Source organism: Poecilia reticulata, chromosome 6 (genome assembly GCF_904066995.2).
Source record: "Poecilia reticulata chromosome 6, P_reticulata-male-v2, whole genome shotgun sequence".
NCBI lineage: Eukaryota > Metazoa > Chordata > Actinopteri > Cyprinodontiformes > Poeciliidae > Poecilia > Poecilia reticulata.
The window spans coordinates 21,034,630-21,056,750 of NC_088835.1; the positions used below are offsets into that span (position 1 = coordinate 21,034,630).

Below are 22,121 nucleotides of genomic sequence, written 5' to 3' on the forward strand. Positions count from 1 at the left end.
ATCATAACAGCTTCACGGTTACATTTTCCTCTGTCGCATTTCTGTATAGCAGCTAAATGAACAGCCCTCTTTCAAGAGAATACGAGGCAGTTACCAGTTAGGATTTGACTTGTGACTGATAGAAAAGCAGCATTCCAGTGCTGCTGCTTCAACCAGATGGAAAGTTTTTTTTTTTTCCCAAGAGAGAGAAAAAAAAAACAGAATAATAAAATCCACTGACTTACACCGTGCTCTTTGAAATGTTTCATATGAATATCAGTTTGTCCTAAAGGTGCTGCAGTATGCAATTTTTCCTCCCCTTTCTCCCAGAGTCGTAAAACACATTATCATCATCAGCAGCAGGAGCAGCAATGTAATTCATCCGAGGTCGTTAATATTCATCATATCATTTAGTCACAAAGGAAACTCATCTGGCTGAATGTCAGAGATGTAATTAATGAAGTGACCCTAGAGGTCAAGGCTCCATTCACGAAATGCCTTCCACACTGAGCACACACACTCACACACACAGAGAATTGCACACCAAATGCTTTTCAGCCAGATGTACCCCAATACCAAACACAGCACCAGAGACCCATAAGAGAGCTGATGCCGTTACATAGAACAACATTCATAAAATGACTTTTCTAAGTGAGACTAAAGGGATGACACCAGAGCGTGCACCAAAGCAGACTTTATTTAGCTCAGTGGAGTAAGGAGGGGAGGGGAAGAGGGAAACACACAGCAACATGGGAAAACTGGGATGGGGATAGAATAGAGACACACTAAACCACTGGAGCAGGACATAAGGACAGGTGCACATCACAGGTATCTTTTTGGTCATCACTATGGCAACAACATATCCAGAAACAAAATTTAAAGAACTGTTTTACCTACAGCAAGGTTAACAGAGTCTCTTCATCATTAAAGGACTCCAATATGTACATCTTACAGTCACTACGATCAAGAGAATACGAGAAAAATTAAATCTGAAATCATCGGTATAGAACAAAAAAACTGCCTTGGTGGTATTTGGAATGCACATTTCTGCACAGAAGAAAGCTCATTGGTATTGTCGTAAACATTGGTTAGTTTAAGAACAAAAACATGACAGAGTTTTTCAGTCCATATCCTTTGGAAACTTGGCTGTGAAGTCAGTCGGAGTCAGCAAAACTGTTTTGAACTGGACTTACTGACCAAAGACTTTGCAACACAGAAAGACACCATTCAAATGGAGGTTTTGGGGCTTAACTCCTTCACACATCTACGCAGTATCTTCATATTCACTGAGAAGTTAATGCCCAAATAAAGTTTTATCTTAAATTGGAGGCCTGAAAAAAAATAATCCTAAGAACATGAAATCTATTTTTGTCTTATGAGTTATACGATACTGATCAAGAAAACCTGATGGAATTGAGCCCCACAAATCTACAGTTGAAACCAGATGTTTGCATATGCTGTATAAAAAGATGCCTGACCTTTTTTTTTTCGGTGTCTGATATTTAATCAGACTAAATCTGTGCTGCTTTAAGTTCAGCGGGATTACAAAAATTGCTTGGACTTGCCAAATGCCAGAGTAATGAGAGAGAGAATTTGTTTGCTTCATGGAAAAAACTAAAGGAATCATTCAAGATATAAAGAAAATAATTGTGGAGCTCCAGAAGTCTGGTTCATTAAAGGGTACAAGATCCATGTATTATGCATTCTGTGGTCTGATAAGACTAAAATTGCTTAAAAGTGTTTAGTTATAATGGCCATAAATGCACTGTGAGGAAAAAAGGAGGAGGCTTGTAAGACTAAAAATACCCTTAAAAATGTGAAGTCCGAGATGGCATCGTCTTTTTATGTGGTTGTTTTGTTGCAGGACAGACTGGTGTGCTTAAAAGAGAAGGCATTATGAGGAAATAATATTATGTGAACATTTTTGGAGCAACGTGTCAAGACAAAGTTAAAGCTTGGACATAAATAGGTTTCCCAAGCAGAAAATGACCACAATCGTACAGACAAATTAATTACTAAGTAGCGTAAGGACAAATCAGTGTTTTTAAACTGGCATCCACAAAGCCCTGATTTCAGGGACAGAAAGATTCTGGGCAGAAAAGGTGGAAGTAAGCAGGGTGACCTAAAAATCTGACAGAGTTATTGAAGTTCCATAAGGAGGAATGGATCCAAATGTCAGCTGACTATTGTTAAAAACTTGTGGAAAAAAGCTGAAAACATTCGGCCCAGATAATTCAGTTTTACGGCAGATACTATGGAAATGTATGAAACCTTCTGATTTGGAAGAGAAAAAAAAAAATTATTCTGATGGAATCTCAGAAACTTTAAAATTAAGTTTTTTTTATAGTGTTTGGAAAAAAAAACATCTGGTTTCGACTGCATTGCATTTGAACAGAATGACAGAGGAGCATTTTATCAACAGCATCACAGGTATTACAGTTTGTAGTCATTAAAGCCTAGTGGTAAAGCGATCAGAGCATGCATCTTTCTACAATATCATTAGAAACTACAGTACATTAGCAGCAAACTGGACATCCTTAAGGGCTGAAGTTCAACACTATGGTATAAAAGAAAAATAAATGCAACATTTCTTAAGAGAAGTAAAACTCTTCAACCGCTATATTACAGACTGCCATGGCTCTAGTTTGGGGTTTTGGTTACAGTCTCCAGTGTGCTTATGAGAGGCAGAAAACAGTAGCTTAGATACAGGGACTCCTTCCTTCTTTAAAAACAGCAGTACATCATCAAGTAAACAGTAGCGCTTATTTTTGTAGTTCATATGGTTAAAGTATTATCACGTCTTTGGATTTTTGTCTTAAAGCATTAATTATTGTTTAGCTATTATTGTTATATTATCATTATTACAGGTAGAATAAGGACTGGTAGAAAATAAACAGAGAGAAAAAGCAAAAAATATCAGGCATGAAGGGAGGAGACGAATAAATTAAGAGTACAAAAATAACATTAATAACATCCAAAGTGGGTTTTTTTCCCCCCCTCAACTTTGCAGAAAAGCTCAGTACATGTGGAAAAGAGAGCTACGTGTCAAACATCCAATGAAGTCTCGAGTCAACCATACAAAAGCTAAATACTGTACATTTACCCCTCACATTATTAAACACTTTAGTTTTAATAGTTTTTTTTGTAACAATCTATCACCCATAGGTGAAAAGCTCAGATCTTTGAAATGCACAGATGTTTGTGAAGATTTCCTGAAATGGTTTGTCCCAAGTTATAACTATAGGCTTCTTTTGTTTTAGAAACAGATTATTACAGTTTGAAGATCACATCTAAGGAGGAGCCATGTTGATCTGAGCATAGAAAGCTTTACATTAATCACATAACATTGTTAAGCCATTGGTATATTCAAATAAAATGGAAAGGCAGTAATTTACCTTACCTGAACATATGAAAGCTTGTCTTAATCTTTTCATTATCATGACACAGTTATATTGAAGCAAGACAGTTTGTGTCAATCCATAAGATTTTATATTAAGAAACTATTACTAAACACACACAATGTAAATTCGAGTTTGGTTAGAGTTTTCATATACAGTATAATGGTTGAGTGCTATAAAAAATAGTTTACCCCTTTTGGGACAAACTGGCCTTTACATACTGTGCTATTTGGGCTGTTATCCACTAAAGGAACATACAAGGAGTCACATGTACAACAGAAGACTTATCATTGGCTTTTGGGAGGGTGAAGTGGTATTTTAGCACCACATCAGTCTGTTGGTACTCACATTACCTCTGACAGCTGCAGATCTCACCCCTCACCATACAGACATCCGCTCTGCAGTTTGTCACTGAAAACAAACATGTTTAAACTAAAGAAACAGACATATAAAATTTTGGTTATGAGCTTTGGAATCTGAGACAGTCTTTACAAAAGCTCTATGCAAAATACCCATGGGTATTTCAAGGATATTATTCAGTTATTTTTCCTTCTTCCATTTCCACTGCTTTGTTTTCTTCAAGTCTTTTTTTTTTTTTTTTTTTGGAGTTCTCTATTTACACTAAAATCTCTTCAACAATTTATTTTCCAACCTTGACCAGACTGGAACTACATGCTACACAGCTAGATATCTAGCAATGTCCGGTGGAGGGCCCACTGTGAGTCTGTCATGCAGACTGAGAGGTAGACTGCAGGTCTAGCTGGGCAGTGAGGTCACATACTTGAAGAATGCTCTTTGGCCTCTGTGGCATGGTGTTTTTTTCTTTTTTTCATATAAAGATGGAGTTTGGTGTAATAAGGATACTGGAGAAGAGCTTGTTTCAACAAGAAAGGACAGACTGGGAAATAGTTAAGGAGTAATATGAAAAGAGGAAAGCTCTGGTAAAGAGGACTTGGTTTGGGCTCTCCTGTACTAGTTAAGAGAGTTTCTCTTTGGGCCACTGTGGCTCTGCATCTTTGGGGTGTTCAGGTTATTGGTTTGGCAGCAAGTAGACAGTAGACTCAATGCGGTATCTCTGGAGTCAGAAGTTGGAGGAGGGCTTTTACTGGGAACATATTTGAAAGAAGCAGTCTGTCTTTCTAAGCCCTGTCTCTCTCCCCTGCTCTGGCTGAAAGATCAGCTTGTTCCCTCTCAGCAGTGTCAGAGGTCAAGCTCCTGGCTCTCTTCTCCTTTGCTCTGGCATTCTGGAACCACACCTGTAAAATTATTTTCATTATTATGTATCACAAGCTGAACTTCACAAGCTTGATTGTTAATCTTTGATATGATTTGGTTGCTTTTTACTTACCTGGACCACACGTGGGGGCAATCCCAACTCTTGGCCAAGCGTCTCACACTCAATACGGTTTGGTGTGCGGTGGTTACTGTAGAAGTTTTTTAGCTGAAGTACCTGGAAGTGACTCATCTGTGTCCTTTGGCGCTGCTGCTGATGGTGGTGGTGCTGCTGCTGACTTTGTGTCTCACTCCAATCTGAGCCTTGATCCCCAGATATTTCAGGGCTTGAAGAACCTTGATCAACCATACTGGAACTCTCCTCACATGGGTAGTCGTCATCATCATCCTCATATTCATCTTCTTCTTCTGCATTTTTCAGGTTGGCGGAAGAAGAAAAAGAAGCCATTGGTGGCTTCAAGCTAAACTCTTTGTTAATCATCTCATAGCCAGGGTTGTGGATAGGGGTGGAGGAGATAGACGGACCTGGTCTCTCTGTGGCAGATGTCATCGCCATCACAGTCTGTCCACTGGATCCATTGCCTATTGACAGGTTGTAGCCTGCTCTTTCAGCCTCCGCCCAGTGGCGTGATCTCATATGAGCGTCAAGAGCACTCTTAACTTTGAAAAGAGCCCTGCAGAATGGGCAACGCAGGTGGTTCAAACCAAAGGTGAAACTTGATCCTGGCCCCACTGACCGAAACTGTCCTTTTCTTTCTCTTGCCCGTGTGTTCTGAAACCATACCTGTGAAAAAACATTGGATTTCTTAATGTTCGGCATAGTCAACAAAGCAAAACAATTTACTACTCATCACTTAAATCATACCTGAACGACGCGTCTTGTGAGACCCACATCTCGTGCAATACTCTCAAGGACTCCTCTGGTGGGGTTAGAGTCCAAACTGTACCTCTGGTATAACACTTCAAGCTGTTCTGGAGTGATGGTAGTTCTCTGACGTTTATCCCTCCTGTGCTCATCTTCGATCTCCCTATTGCCTCTTTGGCCTTCAAAACTAGTCTCTGATATATGTTTTGAACTCTGCTTTGTGGGGCTCAAAGAATTGTTAAGGGTGTTGCTAGAGTGATCAGAGAATGTGTTCTTAATTTGGATATTGTTCAAGTGTGAAATCATGGGATGTGTGGGATTGGGGTGTATCTGGGACATGGCCCCTGAAAGCATTTGACTTGCCATTAAAGTTGGGTTTGGATGAAGCATCATGTAAGGCATGGGTCGGTCTGTGAATCCAGAGTGCAAAAGTTGTACCTGGGACTGAGCTGCCAGGAGATGCCTAGTCTGATGTTCTTGCCACAGCTGAAAGGATGGCAAAGCCATCGGGCAGAGACTACACTGGAATTTTGCTGGGGGTTGAGGCTGGGTTTCAGTTGATAGGCAAGCTGTTGCATCAGGTGTCCAAGGCTGAATTGTTTCTGATTCTGGAGCAGAGGAGGGGGTTGGTGATGGGTCAGCAACCTTTTCACAAGCTTGGGTTCTTGAAGGACTGCATGTAGTCTCCTGGTCTGATTTAGCGTTAGTCAAGATTTGTGTTGTACTATTTTGTAAAGTGGATACAGCACAATTCTGGGGCATTTCTGCCAAATTTCCAGGCGGTGAATCAGATACTGTTTTTAAAGTCTGAAGGACTTCTTTGTGTTGTGCGTCTGCATCTAAAAGTGTACTTTGACTGTTCCCAAAAGCTGGGCTTGTGTTAGCCTGAGTAGAGGTTATTTTGTCTTCATGTTTTTTTGTAGCAGATGCTTGCTCACTTTTGGTTGTGTGAGGCTCATTGTCGGAGCAGTGAATGGAAGAATCAAGGGAAGGTGAATCAGGGTGGGAGTAATACTCATATGTCAAATCCATTGAATTTTCATTATGAGGGTTTACTTGTCCTCCATCTTCATAGCTGTTATCCTGATGATCAGCATCAGTCATGTAACAACCATCTCTTTGTCTGTTGATGTTGTCTAGATTGCTCTTGCCCTCTGCTCCATCATCTGATCCACGGTCTTGATTCTTGCGAGCTCTCTGTCTTGCATTTTGGAACCATACAACAATAACTCTGTTAGGAAGGGACAAGAGAGCAGACAACCTGTCGTATTCTTCCTCTCTGGGGTAAGGGGTAGCCTCAAACACCCCCTGCAGAGTCTCCAGCTGTTGTTCTGTAAAACGAGTTCGGGAAGAGCGTCTGCCTCTCTGGGGCTCTTCTATCATCTGGTGTTGTGGGGAAGGGTTGGTGGAAAGGGCTGGAGAAAGTGAACATGGAGAAAGGGTCAAACACTGCTTTTTGGTTGTATCTTCTCTGGAATCATCCAGTGCTGTGGTTGGGGGATTGTTAAAATTGTAAGGAGAATCCTTGTCTCGCTGGCGCTCTTTAAATAGTGTGTTGCGAAACCAGTGTTTAATTACTTTGTGAGGCAGACCTGATAGAGTAGACATCTGGTTGATCTCTTCATCACTGGGAAGACTATTAATATCAAAGTGTTTCTTTAAAACAGACAATTGATCTTCAGATATTCTTGTCCTGGTTCTTTTAGCCTGCTGTTGTTCTGGTGTGCATGGGCTGACCTGGCTTTGCTGTCCTGTTTGACTATGCTGTGGTTGACCAAGCAAACTTGTGTTAAGCTGTGGAGAATGGCTTAGCAAAGCTGAGCTGGGTTGAGGTTGCTGGGCAAGCAAAACTGGGCTAAGCTGTGGCTGTTGCCCAATGAGTGCTGGGTTAAGCTGAGATTGGTAAAGTTTAGCCAGCTCAGGGTTAATGGTTGGGTCTAACCACGGTTGAGTTTGGAGAGCCATAGACTGCATCACAACAGGTGGTATGAGTGGTAGCTCCATGGGAAAAGGAATTGGTGGAAGAGGAAGCTTCGGTATGGACAATGGGGGTATGGAAAGCTGAGACAAGGAAAGAGGAAGCATGGGTATTTTAGGCAATGATAGAGTTATTGGAGTTGTAGAATGAGATGTAGCTGTACCAGATGTATCTGGGTTTGGAATCTCCTGCTGTTTAGGCTCTTGTGACTGAGAAGGGGAAGACTGAGTTGTTACAGCAGAGACAGTTGTTTTCTGATCTTTTGTTGTGGCACTTGCTTTATTTATTGGATCTGAAAATGGTGGAGCTGGTGAAGATTCCAGTTTTTTCACATGAGTCTTAGAGTCTGTTGGGGTTTCTGGTTCTTTACCTATGGTAGAAGATGCAGCTTGGGTGGAAGCAGCTGAATTCTCTGCCAATTTATGCTCGGTAAGGGGGTACATCTGGTCATACTGTAGTCTATATTCTTTGGAAAATTTCTCCAGAGCATCTGTGGGAAACAACATTCTGTGAAGATACTCCTGGTGGCTTTTTAAAATCAAGGCATTAGAAAACAGCTTGCCACAGTTTCTGCACTTTTCTCCAGCTTCACAGCATTTTTGCTTTGCGTTTGGAAATAAATTATCTTTATTTTGTATTTTCAAATATATGTCTTTGTTTCTTTCTATCCCTTGACAATTGTTATTCCATCCTTCCATTTTCTCAGTCTGTGCAAGACTAAATTCATTTTTTCCCTGGTCTGAATACTCTTCCACCTTGCTTATGTCAGCATGTTGTATAATCTGCAGCTGGTGTCTGTGTCTGCTTTGTAAATACTGAAGGGCCAGCTCATAGCCATAACTTTGGAGCAAAGCTCGTAGCGGCTCCCCATTTGCTGCAGCATAGGGCACTCTTGGAGGGGGACATTCTGATCCAAGATGAGTAAATGAGGAGCGAGCCACTTCCTGTTTCTGATTCTCCTTTTCCATGTGCAGCTCATCTGCGTCTTCCTTAACAATGGAACCATCTTGTTCAATTTCCATTTTATTCTGCTTGTTGGAGGACCCACTGCAGATCACATCAACTTTTGCTTTACTTAGTGAATGGTCAGTTGACTGGTTAACAGTAGTATTTGAACTTTGTTTTGGGTTGGGTTTCTGCTCTGACTCGGACTCCCTTTTAGAATCTGTCTTAGTCTGTTCTTCTGGAATGACATTAGAAGATACTTCGGGACCAAGATCTTGGTTCATCACACTTAACTCTGGGTTAAGCGTCACGTCTGACAAGTAAAATGGTAGGAGCAGTTGTTGTTGAAGGGAAAGCAGGTTATCTGGTGCCAGTGAAAAGTGCTGTTTAAAGAGATTCTCTGCTCCTAAGGGTAGATGATGGATTGCCTGGGACTGAAGGAGTGCTGTTTGCTGTTGTAGTTGAGCCTGGACCTGTGCCTGAGCTAGCTGTTGCTGCTGTAGTAACATCAATTGATTTCTTGATGCAAGAAGTTCTGCCACTCTCTTTTTTGCTTGCTGAGACTCTGCTGGGTCAGAGAGGGTGGGTTGAGTATCAGTGAATAAGCTAGAGCCTACTAAAGATGACGTTGAAACACTTATCCCATCTATCTTTTTGGCAATAGGCAAACTTTTGGATGTTTCCTCTCTGGTAGCGGCAACCTGGGCAGTGGAAGAAGGGACTGACCCTGGAAGAGCTAAGCTTGACTCTGAAGTCTGTGTTGTTGAGTTCTGGGCAGCACGAGCTCGAGTCTGATGAAGAACAGAGCGAAGATGGATGTCCAGTGTAGAACTCTGGCTATAACCTACTCCACATAATCGGCAGCGATAAGGTCTAGGATCTGGGCCACGAGGGGCCTCAGGAGCTGTAGAATTTGTGCCAGAGTCTTGCAGGGCTCTTCTGGCACGATGGAGATGAGATACAGAATTATAGTGCACCAGAAGAATTGTTTTCTGAGTAAAAGATTCAGAGCATATGGTGCATTTATAAGGCCTGGATGGGTCTAGATAACGATCCATTGTTGGGTTTGAGCTCTTCTTGACAAGAAGGCTAGAGCTAGGTTCTGATGCAACCTCCTCTGGTGATCCTTTCTCTAGCTCAGCCGAATTCTCCTCAACTCCATTAGCTTCATGGACAGCCTGCTTCTCTTTAACTTTATCTTCCTTTTGTTCTTCCTTTACCTCAATGCCAAGGGTTTCTTCATCTATCTTGTCATCATCACCCTCTCCTGCTTCTTCCCCAACTTGAGGTGATAAACTGCAATCTTGCTGTACTGAATTCATGTTATGTTCCGTATATGGCACAGTGTGTGGTGCTAAGAGAGCATTCTGTCCCTGTGTGCTGTCCTGTTGCGAGTGCGTGTTTTGAATGTGTCTCTGCAGGGCCTCCTGACTACGGCATTGTCTAGAACAAAGGGGGCACTCTGTCGCCGCCCTCATGGCATGGTACTGCCAGTGCAGCTGGAGCTTCTCCTGAGTGGGAAATGCCAAGCTGCACCTGCTGCAACGAAACCGGTAACCATGACGATCCGAAAGGGGAGAGGGGTCGCTGGGAGGGGAGATGGGTGGAGAGGAAGGAGGTGTCTGAGTTGGGGACTGAGGAGCCAGAGTGCCGTTTGAGGGGTGACTGGCGTTGTCTTCTAGGGGTGGGGTGAGCAGTGCTGTGACATCTTTGGGTGCGGCAACATCTCCGTCGGTGTTCTCTACTAAGATACCTGCGAAATACATCAGAAAAGATGATTGTAAAAATTTAGTCCAGAAGAAAGTTTTGAGAATAAGCAAACAACATATTTTTTTCTTTTTCAAGAAAAAAACTATGTTATATAAATAATGTTCTGTAAGAGTCCTAAACAGTTCTTCACATTGTTTTACCAACCTTTATTTTTTTGCGAACAAACAATAGACTCTGCAGTATGGGAGCACTTTGCATCAGTGCTCTTCTTGGTTTTAGTGTTCTGAATGTTGTTAGTAATCAAATCCTGTGGTTCTGACTCCAGCAGAGGCTCAAGCTGTTCCGTGGATGGTGTCACCTGGAAAAAAATAACACATTATCAGTTGTCATTGTTTCTAATTTCCAGGCATTCTAAGAGGCCATTTACCAAGTGAAAATAAAATGAATGTCTGGCATTGCTGTGCTTTTTTAATCTAGCAATATGAATAAAACATGTCTCATTGTAGAGTAAAATAGCAAGCAAATACCGAGTTGTACAAAGACAGACGCATGAGATTACTGTAACGATATCATAAAACATTCAAACGTATTGTTAAATCTTGCACCTCCCTCTACAGCAGTGCAAGAAGCAAGACGCATCAGTTTGTTAATAAAAATACATGGTTGAGATATGTGTCTCTGCCCTTCAGTTCCAATGCCACATGCCCCAAGGGTTTAATAAAACTTTACTGAGCTGAATAATTAATTTATTTAAAATAATTCGTCATATAGGAAACCCCATCGTCTCTGCTTCAAGCAGTGAGGGTAAATAGTATATCTATGCAAACAGCTAGCCACCCTGAGGAAAGGACAGAGAGCCAAAGATGAGATTTACATGACAAGTCTTCACTGCGTAACAGCTTCATAGCTGCAAAAGAGAAGAACAACCACACATACACACTGCAGAGAAAACTGAAGGTCAGACTTAATCTAGAGAGCGTAATTGGAAAGCAAGGTACATAATGGCCATCATCACCTCAGTCTGAATTAATGAACCTCAATTACTATCAGAGAGAGTGAGGGAGGGGAAGGTGTGGAGGGACGGAGGATTGGGAGGGGGGCCAAGGGGTGTAGAATATGAAAAAGCGATAGAGCAAGGAGAGGGAGAAAGTTAGGGGGCAAAGAACACAAAAAAAAAAGCTCTGGAGAAAGACAGTGAGCAAGGGAGGGGGTAATGCATAAAAAATTGAGAGAAGGCTTGGGAGAGACAGCAGGAAAGGGGCAGGACAGAAATTGCAGAAAAAGAGTGATTTGTGAAGCCGGGTGTGGGGGGCGACGGCAGAGGGGAGAAAGGGTGAAAAAAGCAGTCATGAAGAGGAGGGAAGAGAGCAAGAGACAAAGGCCACTTAGCATACAGGCCAGGGAGATGGAGGATGGTGATGTGGATAGATGACCGGTCATTGTTAGTTGGAGAGACACAGTAAAAAGCACGGGGCCCCCTTTTTAGCTTGACTGCACTTCTGGTAATAGAGGGCTACTTAAACATGCATTATAGAAAGACTGGCTTTTCCTACACTCACTCACTCAAACCTACTCTCTTTCCACTCTGCAAGACGCACACACACACATCCACAGAGAACACGCGGCTGCATCAAAGATGATAGCGAGGAGCTACTTAAACATGCATTAAAAAAAGCGCCTGCCTTTCTCTCTGGTGCCTTCTTAATGGAATTGTCTCCCTACATTTCAATCGTCCCCCACCATCCCCCATTGCTTCAGCTTCTCGTTTTATTTTACTTCCTGATGAATGAAAGCAAAACACATACACAGTTGCACACGCTTACCGCACTGATGAGCTTGTCTACGCAGTCTTGCGCCACACTGTGCACATGTGTCAGATGAGGTCGAAGGTGTGAACACGGGAGTCTAACCTGGCACAATGGGCATTGGACAGTCTGAAGGAGAAAAATAGGAAAATTTAACAGGCGCAAAAACAAATTATCTATTTTATCAGAATTAGTAACAAAAAAGGCATCATATTAAGTGTCCATGAAGTGTTATAATGTAGCACTGCATTTATTTTGTACTTTATTTCCAGCTATATTTACTTGCATGGGCACTTTCAAATTATTAAACTCTATTTCAACTGCTTACCTGCTGGTTCTCGTTTTGCTGGTGTATTCTGGGGCGTTTGGTTGGGATGGAGGTTTCCATTTCTTCATATACAGGGGACGACCGCTTTGCTGGAGGCATTGGATCTCTTCTTTCTTGTTCTTCTTTTGTTGTTGCTTCAATTAAAAATATACACATTTAAAATGGCTTAAATTTGCTATGGTCTATATAACTGTTATATAAATTGAGCTATGTGTGAAAGCTTTGAAGAATTTGTAAGAGCAGCAATACCTGCTTCCTCAGAATTGTTTGCCCCTAAATTACTTGTGTCTTTGGTTGTGTCCAAGGGATCAGTGCTGGTCTCACTGAAACTCTCCATGTCCTCGATAAGCTCTCCTAGGACAGGACAAGTAATTATGATATACAAACATAAAACCTTATGTAATATGCTATAATAAACAGGCTAATTGCATGTATATTATTCTCCTGGCAGCACCTTTCAAAAAGACCAATGTATTTGAACCACACTTCATTCCTCTTGCTTGACTGCAAACTCTATTGATCACAAATTGATTCTGCATTAGATTCTCTCAGAGGTGGAGTAGACCTAAAATGGACTGGCAACACACAATCTCGTCTCAATGAGTCTTAATTTGCAGCAAATCAAATCAAAGGATAGATTCATTTTACAAATGAAGCGTTGAACTACTTATTTCAGGGGTTACGCAGTCCACACACTCCAGACAATATAAATACAGCATTTCATCTTAAGCAGTCTGTAGAGTAACGACTAATCTCCGCCTCCCACAGTCTTTTTTCCAGCTGATCTGTTTTAGTCCATTGATTAGCAGGTGCTAGTTAGCTGTTGTCAGGGGTGATTGGGGATATAACAAGGATGTGTATTGACTAATCGCTTTGTTTGATCAATATCCCAGCAACAGCCATTGCTCATTTTCTCACTGTTTTCATCTCAATCCTCTGTTTACCCTCTGGAGTCAGCAATGGTTCAGAGCATTAAATCAAAGACACCCTCAAATAGGCATGGGCAGGTTATCAGTATCAAGGTATACCAAAATAAAAAAATAGGATTTCAAACCTTCTTCAGTGACACAATTTCTCTGGATATAAGAGCTTTTGATTAGAAGTCATAAAAAAAAGCTGGATCAACTGGAGGACTGCAGATCAGTTTGCTGAAAGAGGGATACTGCATGCTTCCATTGCTTACAAGAAAAACAAATTTCTTCCTTTGAAAATATATGTATATATGCATCTATGTAGAACTTCAAACTTTACCGGAGCCCAACTAATTAACCCGGTAATATCAGCCTTTTAGACTCACACACTTTCTCCACTGAAAAATGGCGAGTAGGTAGAATTCTCTGCACTATCTGCATGTTTACTTTAAAAACTACTACCAAATTTACCTAGTGATCATTTCGTAGTTTTCCTGAAGTCTGTTTAGAGAAATCAAAATGATAATAAATAAATGTTACACATATTATGATGCCAACTGTGATAAAAATTTGTTAATACTTTTGCATAACCACGATTAATTGTAGCTTTCCTGTTTTAAAAATACTTAATCACAATGTGTCACACTTTAGTTTGTTTTTTTTCTTTTTTTGTTACTGTGATAGGGTGGCAAAGTTATAGAATTTTGAAAGTAGGAAGCTTTCCTTGAAAATTCATTTGAATTAAAATACATTTCTGGGACTAATTGGAAATAATCATGGGATTTAAATCATTAAAGGAGGTACTAGGGTTTTATATATTGCTGGGGAAAATATATTACAGCATAATCTTTACTAAAACATTTGGATTTCATGCAAGTACACTTGAGAATATCTGTGCTATTTACACACACCCTACTCGGGGCAACTGAGGCAACACATCTGGACTCAAATGTGTTCACTCTCAATCATAGAGTGAAGTAATTTAATTACATTACATTTGTCATGTAAATGTATCATATGGTATATATTAACCATAATATTTCCCAAATTTTCCACCTTAAAGCTGCAGTATATAGCTTTTAAAAAATGTTATCTATATTTTTTTCATTGTCACCATGTAATGATAGCATAGCATAAATGATCTGTAATAAATGAAGCTCCTCTGTCTTCTCCCTGTGGTAACAGCTCCAGGTCAAAAACAACCAATCACAACCAGGAGGAATGTCTCAGTGCTGTCAGTCATGGTGGTGTACTCGCTGTTCAATGTGCTAATGACCGGAAAACTGTTTATCCATCGTCATTGACGGCCATGCCAGTTAGCTTGAGCATTCATGGCAGGCTCTGCTATTGGAAAGAAGCTGTCGTGTAGCAGAGAGCAATTGGGAAGATGTGAGTAGCACCTACACAGGCATGATTAACAGAGCTGAGATCCTCCTGGCTCTGATTTATTGATTTTGACCACGTGCATTTCTGCAGTTACCACTGGGAACACTAGGAAAAGGCAGAGGAATTAGATTTTTCCACACACCATCTGCCTCATACCATACTGTCATGCCGTAAATAAAAAAAACAAAAAATATTTTTTAAAAGTTACATACTGCAGTTTTAACTGCCTTAAATTTACCAGCCTTTTGCAACTTTACTATGAAATTATTATGTTTTTACTGAAAGTTAAAGAGAGAATCTCAGCATGACTACCAACACAACTCATAGTCTCACCTGTGATGCCATGTTGGCATTTTCTGATGGTAAAAATGGCTGCCAGCTCTTCCCCACCCATTGGCTGCAGCTGAAGTAGCCCTTCTCTTTGTTGATGGGCTGACGTTTGACTGTGTTTAAGTACTTGAAGTTTAGAAGAGGAGGAGTGGTTGCATAGAAGACAATGGAACAGCCATGAACCTCCATCAACCTCACCATCATACTGCTGCAGGAACTAAAATTGAAATTGAAAGAAAACATGGATTTTTTTATTGTGATTATTATTATTATTTAAATGCAAGATTTGCTAATTCTACTGCACAAGGATTCTGGAAGGAATGCAATCAAATGTGTTTTTGTGCCTTACTTTGTACACTCGAAAGCTCGCTCCGTGTGGTGAAGTGAGAGAATGTCCCTGTAGCTTCTCCAGACTGCTTGTTACAAAGTCACATAGGTTGCACCGTAGCTGGATGGGGTTGCCCTTAGCAATGAGGGAGGCTCCCTCCTGACCCCTGTCTCCGCCCTCCTGGAGGTGAGCAGCAAGCTGGTAGCGGGTGCGATGTCTGTCAGTCTGGCAGTGTAAGGAGAAGTTGGCCCTCAAAGGGGTGGTATAGCCACACAGTCTGCAGTGGCAACCACCTGCAACAAGGGAGCACCACTCAGACTGAGGCAAAGAGCGGGGAGCATTCACGTGTTTCTCTACAGACTCTAAGCTGTCGGAAGAAAAGCACAAGCAGACAAGGCATTGGAACACGCCCTGGGAGAGGGGTGCAGTAGGAGACATAGCCGGGGCTGGGGGAGGAGATGGGGAGGGAGAGGGTGATGGAGTGAGCGTAGACCCAAGTGTGACTGGTTGTTCTGGAACCTGCTGACCAGTCAGTCGCATGTTCAAGGTAAGCTCAGCACCTAAAAGGAAGTAAAACAATTACCCTGCTTTATAGAATCTCGTGTTTAAAGTAAGTTATGTTAGGATACATGAAGCAACACATTCCTCACCTGTGTTTTGTAGGTGTTTGAGATGTGGGGCCAAACCCCTGCAGTGAGACAGGTAGTACCCTCTCTGGAGCCGCAGCATGTTGTGCGTGTGTTTCTCGCTAGTGGTGTGTATGCGGAGGTTGCGAGCAATGCTGGTTTCATAGTCGCATACATCACATCGCCACCGCTTACCATGAGAGTGGGAGTGAGCAGGTGATGGGATTTTAGCAGGCTGGGCTGTGGGTGTTGGAATAGCGAGTGTGAGCTTGCTGTAAGGTTGCTCATCTACTGGGTGACCACTGGATGAGTTGCTGCTGTTGGTACTGAGGGTGCTTTGCATTTGACTATTTGAATGTCCCCCATTTTGAACATTATTTAGATGTTTATCAGATTGCATGTGAATGCTAAGGTTGCCCTTCGACGAAGTAGCATAGTCACAGACCTCACAGCGGTAGGGCTTGTAGCCGCAGGCATATGTTTCACCTCGGGCCAAACGAGGATGGGGTTTTCCCGAAGTGCAGTACCCACACAGACCTTGTGTTCCGCCACCACAGACACACTTTCCCCCAGAGGTGCCACACACACACTGGCCTCCTGTCTCTGGATGTTTCTCCTTCATGTGAACTTGTAGTGTATGCTGAGACTTGTAGTGCCAGTTACACTTTGGGCATTTGAGAGTCTTGCAAGAATTGCGTGAGTGCATTATTGTCATGTGACTGGTCAGGGAGTTATTAGAAATGTCTTGGTTGAGGTTTTTAGGGCCACCTTCTTTTTGTTCTTCTTTGTCTTTTTCATCATCCATCCCTGTGTCTAACTGACTGTCGTTTGGTTCTGGAGCTTTGGCACCATTTCCATTAGAAATGGAAGAGTGAGGAACCCCTGCCAGCACATCATCCTCTGCGGGTGCACCGACAGGATCTGTACCTGCTAGTGGAAAAGCCATAGAAGACTGCTGGGATCTAAAGCTCTGTGGAAACCCAGAAATCCAGCCCTGATCTCCCTTAATGTCTTTTACCTCTGTCTCGCTCAGCAGGGCAGAAGAGGATGATGGACAACTGAAGTGCTTTGGAGAGACTGAAGAAAAAGGGAAGGGCTTTGGACAAGAGGAGGGAGTGTGGGAGGACTTTGGAGAGGCGGCTGTTTTGCTGTCGAGTGTGCCACTGGCCTTTGCAGTGCTGGAAGAAGAGCTGTACTGGCTCTGTTGAGGTAATAAAGAACATTTGGATTTGGTTTGACTTTGGTTTGAAATGGCCTCCTCCTTTTCCTCCCCCTCCTCCATGCCTCTGCTGTTGACTGCCGCTGGGAGGTCCCGTGTATGTGACGCCTCTACCACACCTTCATGCACCTTCTCTTCTTCTTCCCTTTGCCCTGACGAATATCCATCCCCAAAGTCTTCTTTAAACCCATGCTTTTGATACACTCCTGTCTCCGGCGGATGGCGACATTCTTCTTTCTGCTCACCTCCCTCCCCAGCCTTGGACCCCTCTGCGCCCTTCTTCCCCTGTTGAGGCGGGGTCAGGGATTCTTTGGCAGGGGCCCTGGCTGAGGTATGAGAGGATGACCCCTGCTCAGGAATGACTGCCAGGGTCAGGAGAGGAAGAGATATAGCCTGGGGACTGAGGTCAGCATCTCTCTCTTCTCCCCCCCCTCCATCCCCTCCTCCTCCCTCACCGGTGTCCATACCAGAGGCTACAGCTGCCGCACATTACCAGACCACCTGTGTATTTTGGATAGATAGAAGATAGACAGAAAGATTGGAAAAAAGAGAATACACGAGTCATCTATATAAAATTGCATAACTGTGAAGTCATTGATTAGATTCCGTGGATAGCATCTGTTCAATACAACGTTCACAGTGCGCAATCCAAAGGCTGGTTACCCAGGGGTTAGCGTTAGCCCTTAATGGGAAAATCAATAGCATGAGTGCTAAACTGGGTAGAGGAATGCGGGTAAAGGCTACACAGGAGGTCTATAATATTCCTCAGAGGATAGGATTAAATAAAGAACAGTATGCTTCAGAGCTAGAGGGCTTCCATGGAATTACCACACAGAAGATAGACGAACAGTTTTTAAAGCCATTATATTAGTCTTTGAATCTTTAGAGTGCATCAATGAACACATACTGTAAGACAACAGAATCTTTTAGAATTAATTAGTTAACTCTCTACACTTTTCTTGCCAATAGGCTTGCTTTTGCTAAAATTGACCAGGTTTCCCAATTGTCCAAATAAAATAGAAGATTGCATGTGGTCATCCAATTTAATTACTTTTTTTTTTTGTGCATTTTTCATGTAACATTATGCATTTATTTATTATTTTTCACAATATGTACTCATGCACATAAATACCATGTCCTGGACTTCATCAGGAAAATCATTCACTGTCACCTAATTTATATATTTGTGATACATAATAGAACATCTCATCAGAAAGGTAAAACAACAACAACGACAAAACCCCCCCGGCATAATGTAAAACAGCTTTCCTTCCAGTTAATAACTACTGACATTGACATTTTTTCAATACATGATGCTAAATAAGTTTTTGGCCTTCATTAAGGTTTTAAAGCAATTGGACTAAATCTTTTTTTTTACTTCATAGATGCCCTAAAAATAGATGAGGCCTCCTCCCTCTTAGGTTCCTGACTGACAACTGAAATGCCATTTGACACAGATCCATCTCTGTTAGTCTATGTGTGTCTTACAATCTCATCACTGACCTTTTTTTAATCAAGGTGAGACCTTCATCTACCCTTTCACCTTCTCCTTCAACCAACCATCCCCCCTCGTCCTCCTTCTTAAGCACCCCCAGTCCTCTCTTCTGTGTCCAGCCCCCACCCCCTCATTTCTTTCTGCAGCTCCAAGATATATGGCTCATATCGGTATCCTGATAGTGCTTTAATGCACTGTGTTTATGTCACAGGCCACAGACCCTTGCCCACTGCAGCTGTCCACTGTCCTGCCCAGCGATCACTGAGGGGGCCGAGCTGGGCCTGCCAGCAGCTGAGAACAGCCTCTAATCTGATAAAGATTTTCATTTACACTGCAATCAATAACCCGGGGTCTATCGGCAATGTAACTATTTATACAAGCATTCCTGGCTCTGTATTGATCACAAGTGCGGGAAACCATCATTTAGCGATGGGTGTATGTGTGTGTGTGACTCTATGATGGTGTGTGTTAATGAGTGCTCATCCTTTTGTGCTTCTGATTCTGATTATGTCAATTAAGTACACTCACCTGAAATTAAACATGCATGAGCTTATTACAACCCCATTAAGGTTGTTTTATATCAGTGTTCAAATATTAATGCATATTGCAGGTTAGTTATTGCTTAATAATCCAACAATGATGCCAAAACATGCAACAAAAAATAATATGCCTAGGTTCCCTAGTTGGTGTGTGTGCGTGCGTGTATGCGTGTGTGTGGGAGAGAGATAGAGAGACTGTGTGTGTGTGTGTGTGTGTGTGTGTGTGTGTGTGCGTGCGTGCGTGCGTGCGCGTGCGTGTGTGTGTGTGTGTGTGTGTGTGTGTGTGTGTGTGTGTGTGTGTGTGTGTGTGTGTGTGTGCGCGCGTGTGTGTGTGTGCGCGCGCGTGCGTGCGTGTGTGTTAGTGTGCAGCATAGAAAGGAGAGGCAGGGGTGTGAGGGGCGATGAGAACCAGACAGAAGAGTTGTGTGGATTTACTTTATTTTCTTTTTTATTATAGGACATGGACTCAAAGCTGGAAATTTACTTTTGTAAAGACCCGGTGGATCACATTTAAACACCAGCCTCAAGGTAAACTACTAAAATGTATTCATATTTTTCTCTCTTTCCCCCCCATCCCCCCCGGAACCTTGGTTGCAAAAGGGGTGTCTGGTACAAGAAAAACCGGACAGGCAGCATGTATAGTTCACGGACCGACTATCCGAGTCTTTTACTTCTGCTTTTGTTTACGCTGTGTCCTACACCATAGTAGCACTTTCCTGACGCAACTGAATTGAGACCGATCGCGTTCAGTGGCCGGTAACAGGTGATTTGATTCGCAAACACAACAACTAAACCCTGATCTGTGAGAATTACTGGCTGCATTGACCGAACGCCTCCCCTCCTTCTCTTCCCCACTCGGCCGGCTCGCTTCCCTCAGCTTCCCCGGAACATCGTAAACAAACGACACACTTACATTTCTGCAGCTACTCCGGCACAAAGCTCCGCGCGCTGAATATGTAGTAGTCCAGAAAGCAATCTCATGGAGTCTCCGCTCATTCCTTATGAATGATCCTTTGCTGTGTTTTAACGGAGCCAAGAAGAGGAAAAATCGGGAAAAAGAAAGGTGGGGGAGAGAGAGAGAGAGAGAGAGGGAGCAGCGGGGTCCAAGTTGTTTCCAAACAACAGTGTAATTAAAGCTACATACAGAGGTTGTAGTAAACAGAAGAGATGGGGACGGAGGGGTTTGTGCGAGCTCCAGAGGTAGAATGAGTTCTGATCACTGAGGGGAGGAAAAAACACTTGGCTCTTTATTCCTGCTAATTAGTTTCCTTCAAAAAATGGCTGAGATTATACGCAGTGCGCATGTGCGTAATTGCGCAGACACCGCTAATTAGCCCGTTTGGATCAATAGGATTCCGCGAGAGAGAGAGGGAGGGAGAGACAGACACAGAGAGAGAGAGAGAGAGAGAGAGAGAGAGAGAGAGAGCTGGAGAGCCACACCGGAGAGCCACACCGGAGACCGCCTGGAAAGACGAAAAAATATGGAAAGTATTAGATTTTACAGCTTAAATCATGACTTTTATTTATTTTATTTTTTTTAATCTGTGGATGAAAATTCAGCTTTAGATTCCTCAAACGACACGAACATGCAATGTTAAATATTTTACATATTTTATGGGGAATAAAATCTTTATTTCTCACGAAAACGAATATAGAACACGGTAAGACAATAGAATTTACAATGTAAAGTCGAGGAAAAAATGCCACATTCTTCAAAAGTAAAAATACGACCTGCAACAAAATGTTACAAAAACACTCGCAAGCCCCGTAGGACGTTTTTGTAGAATATCATATTGACACTTATTCAAAGGCCCATGTTTATAGACATATAATAAAAATTATTATTTTCTAACAGTGCCATATCTACATTTTCAAATGTTTTCTAAAAAAAATGAAAATTAGACATATTAAAATCACTTGATTAAATTTTTTTAGAAAGTAACGTTTTATATAAAAAAGAGAATCAAAAGAAAGACAGCGATTGTCTAAAACGTGCTTTATATGAGATGCTGTTTCTCTTTTTTTGCTTGAGCTGATTGCGCAGGCTACATTTCTAATTTAAGGTCCATGTGCCTGAAAATAAAATCATTAAACGTAAAAAGTGGGTGTCTTTTCCAATGTTTGTCCTCAAACAAGACCTTTAGGCGTTTTTTCACCCCTCTTCTCCGATCGTCAGTCCTTGCTGCTCAGCTTCATTGTTATGATAATGCTATTGTGAATTTCACGCTGGATGTGCAATCTGTCGATCGTCCATATATTTAAATGGCACAAACTGCATTTTTTAAGATCAGACCGTATGCTCTGTCTCTTTTTTCTTTCTTTTTCTTTTTTACTTTATCTTTCTTTATTCCTAAAGTTCTTGTTATTTAAAAAAAAAACGTAAAAGAGACTAGGTAAAATCTCCTATGCGGAAACATAATGCGTAATATTTAGTATTATCATATGGTATTCACATAAGGTTAACAGTACTTACAAAAAAAACACACACAGCAATGCAAGGTCATATATTAGACAAGGAAATAGTCTAATATCTAAATATGTTTGCATATTTTATTCGTAACTTAAATGTTCAACTGTAATTGCGTAAAAACTCAGCTTCTCCCTTCCTCCCCAATTAATTTAGCGCCAAATGATTTGTCTTGTGCGTCTGTGAAACATCATATAAATATTTCACGATTCGACAATGTTTGAAGTGATGATCTGGCAGAGGCCTCTATCAAAGACTGCAGGTTATCAAAACCATAAATCACTGCCTGCACTGTTGTCTTTAGGCATACATGGATTTTTCTCTTGTTATGGCTGCCGTGAAATCGGAGACAATTTGTCATTTTTCGGGACAGAAGACCACGACAGTGAATGGTGGCACGAGTTTCAACGTCCTGCTCCTTATGCTGGCTCTGCGCGTCAGTCTAGGGTCATATGTAGTGAGGATATGGTACTTTCTCAATTTTAATTGAAAAATAAATGAATAAAACTGCAAAAAAAGATGTCAGTACAGTAAAGAAACCCCGATGTTTAGAAGCTTATTCTATGTGCATGACTTTAT

At 41.8% G+C, this 22,121-nt stretch overlaps 1 protein-coding gene across 2 annotated transcripts; it reads right to left on the reverse strand.

Moving 5' to 3' along the window:
- Window positions 1-658: 658 nt before the first annotated feature.
- On the reverse strand, window positions 659-20,428 carry LOC103466688 (zinc finger homeobox protein 3-like). 2 transcript variants are annotated; one of them, XM_081608155.1, is made up of 12 exons: window positions 19,989-20,428; window positions 15,847-17,542; window positions 15,218-15,756; window positions 14,872-15,085; window positions 12,491-12,595; window positions 12,242-12,375; window positions 11,932-12,042; window positions 10,313-10,466; window positions 5,476-10,151; window positions 5,136-5,394; window positions 4,726-5,018; window positions 659-4,633 (listed from the first exon to the last, which is right to left on the reverse strand). In XM_081608155.1, exons 2-12 carry the CDS (start codon window positions 17,504-17,506, stop codon window positions 4,517-4,519), a joined length of 8,262 nt encoding a protein of 2,753 aa, XP_081464281.1. In that variant the 5' UTR covers window positions 17,507-17,542; window positions 19,989-20,428; the 3' UTR covers window positions 659-4,516. The 2 variants fall into 2 exon arrangements, with proteins under 2 accessions (XP_081464281.1, XP_008410682.2); XM_008412460.3 differs by having other exon boundaries at window positions 4,726-5,394; window positions 19,989-20,426.
- Between the last annotated feature and the right edge of the window lie 1,693 nt (window positions 20,429-22,121).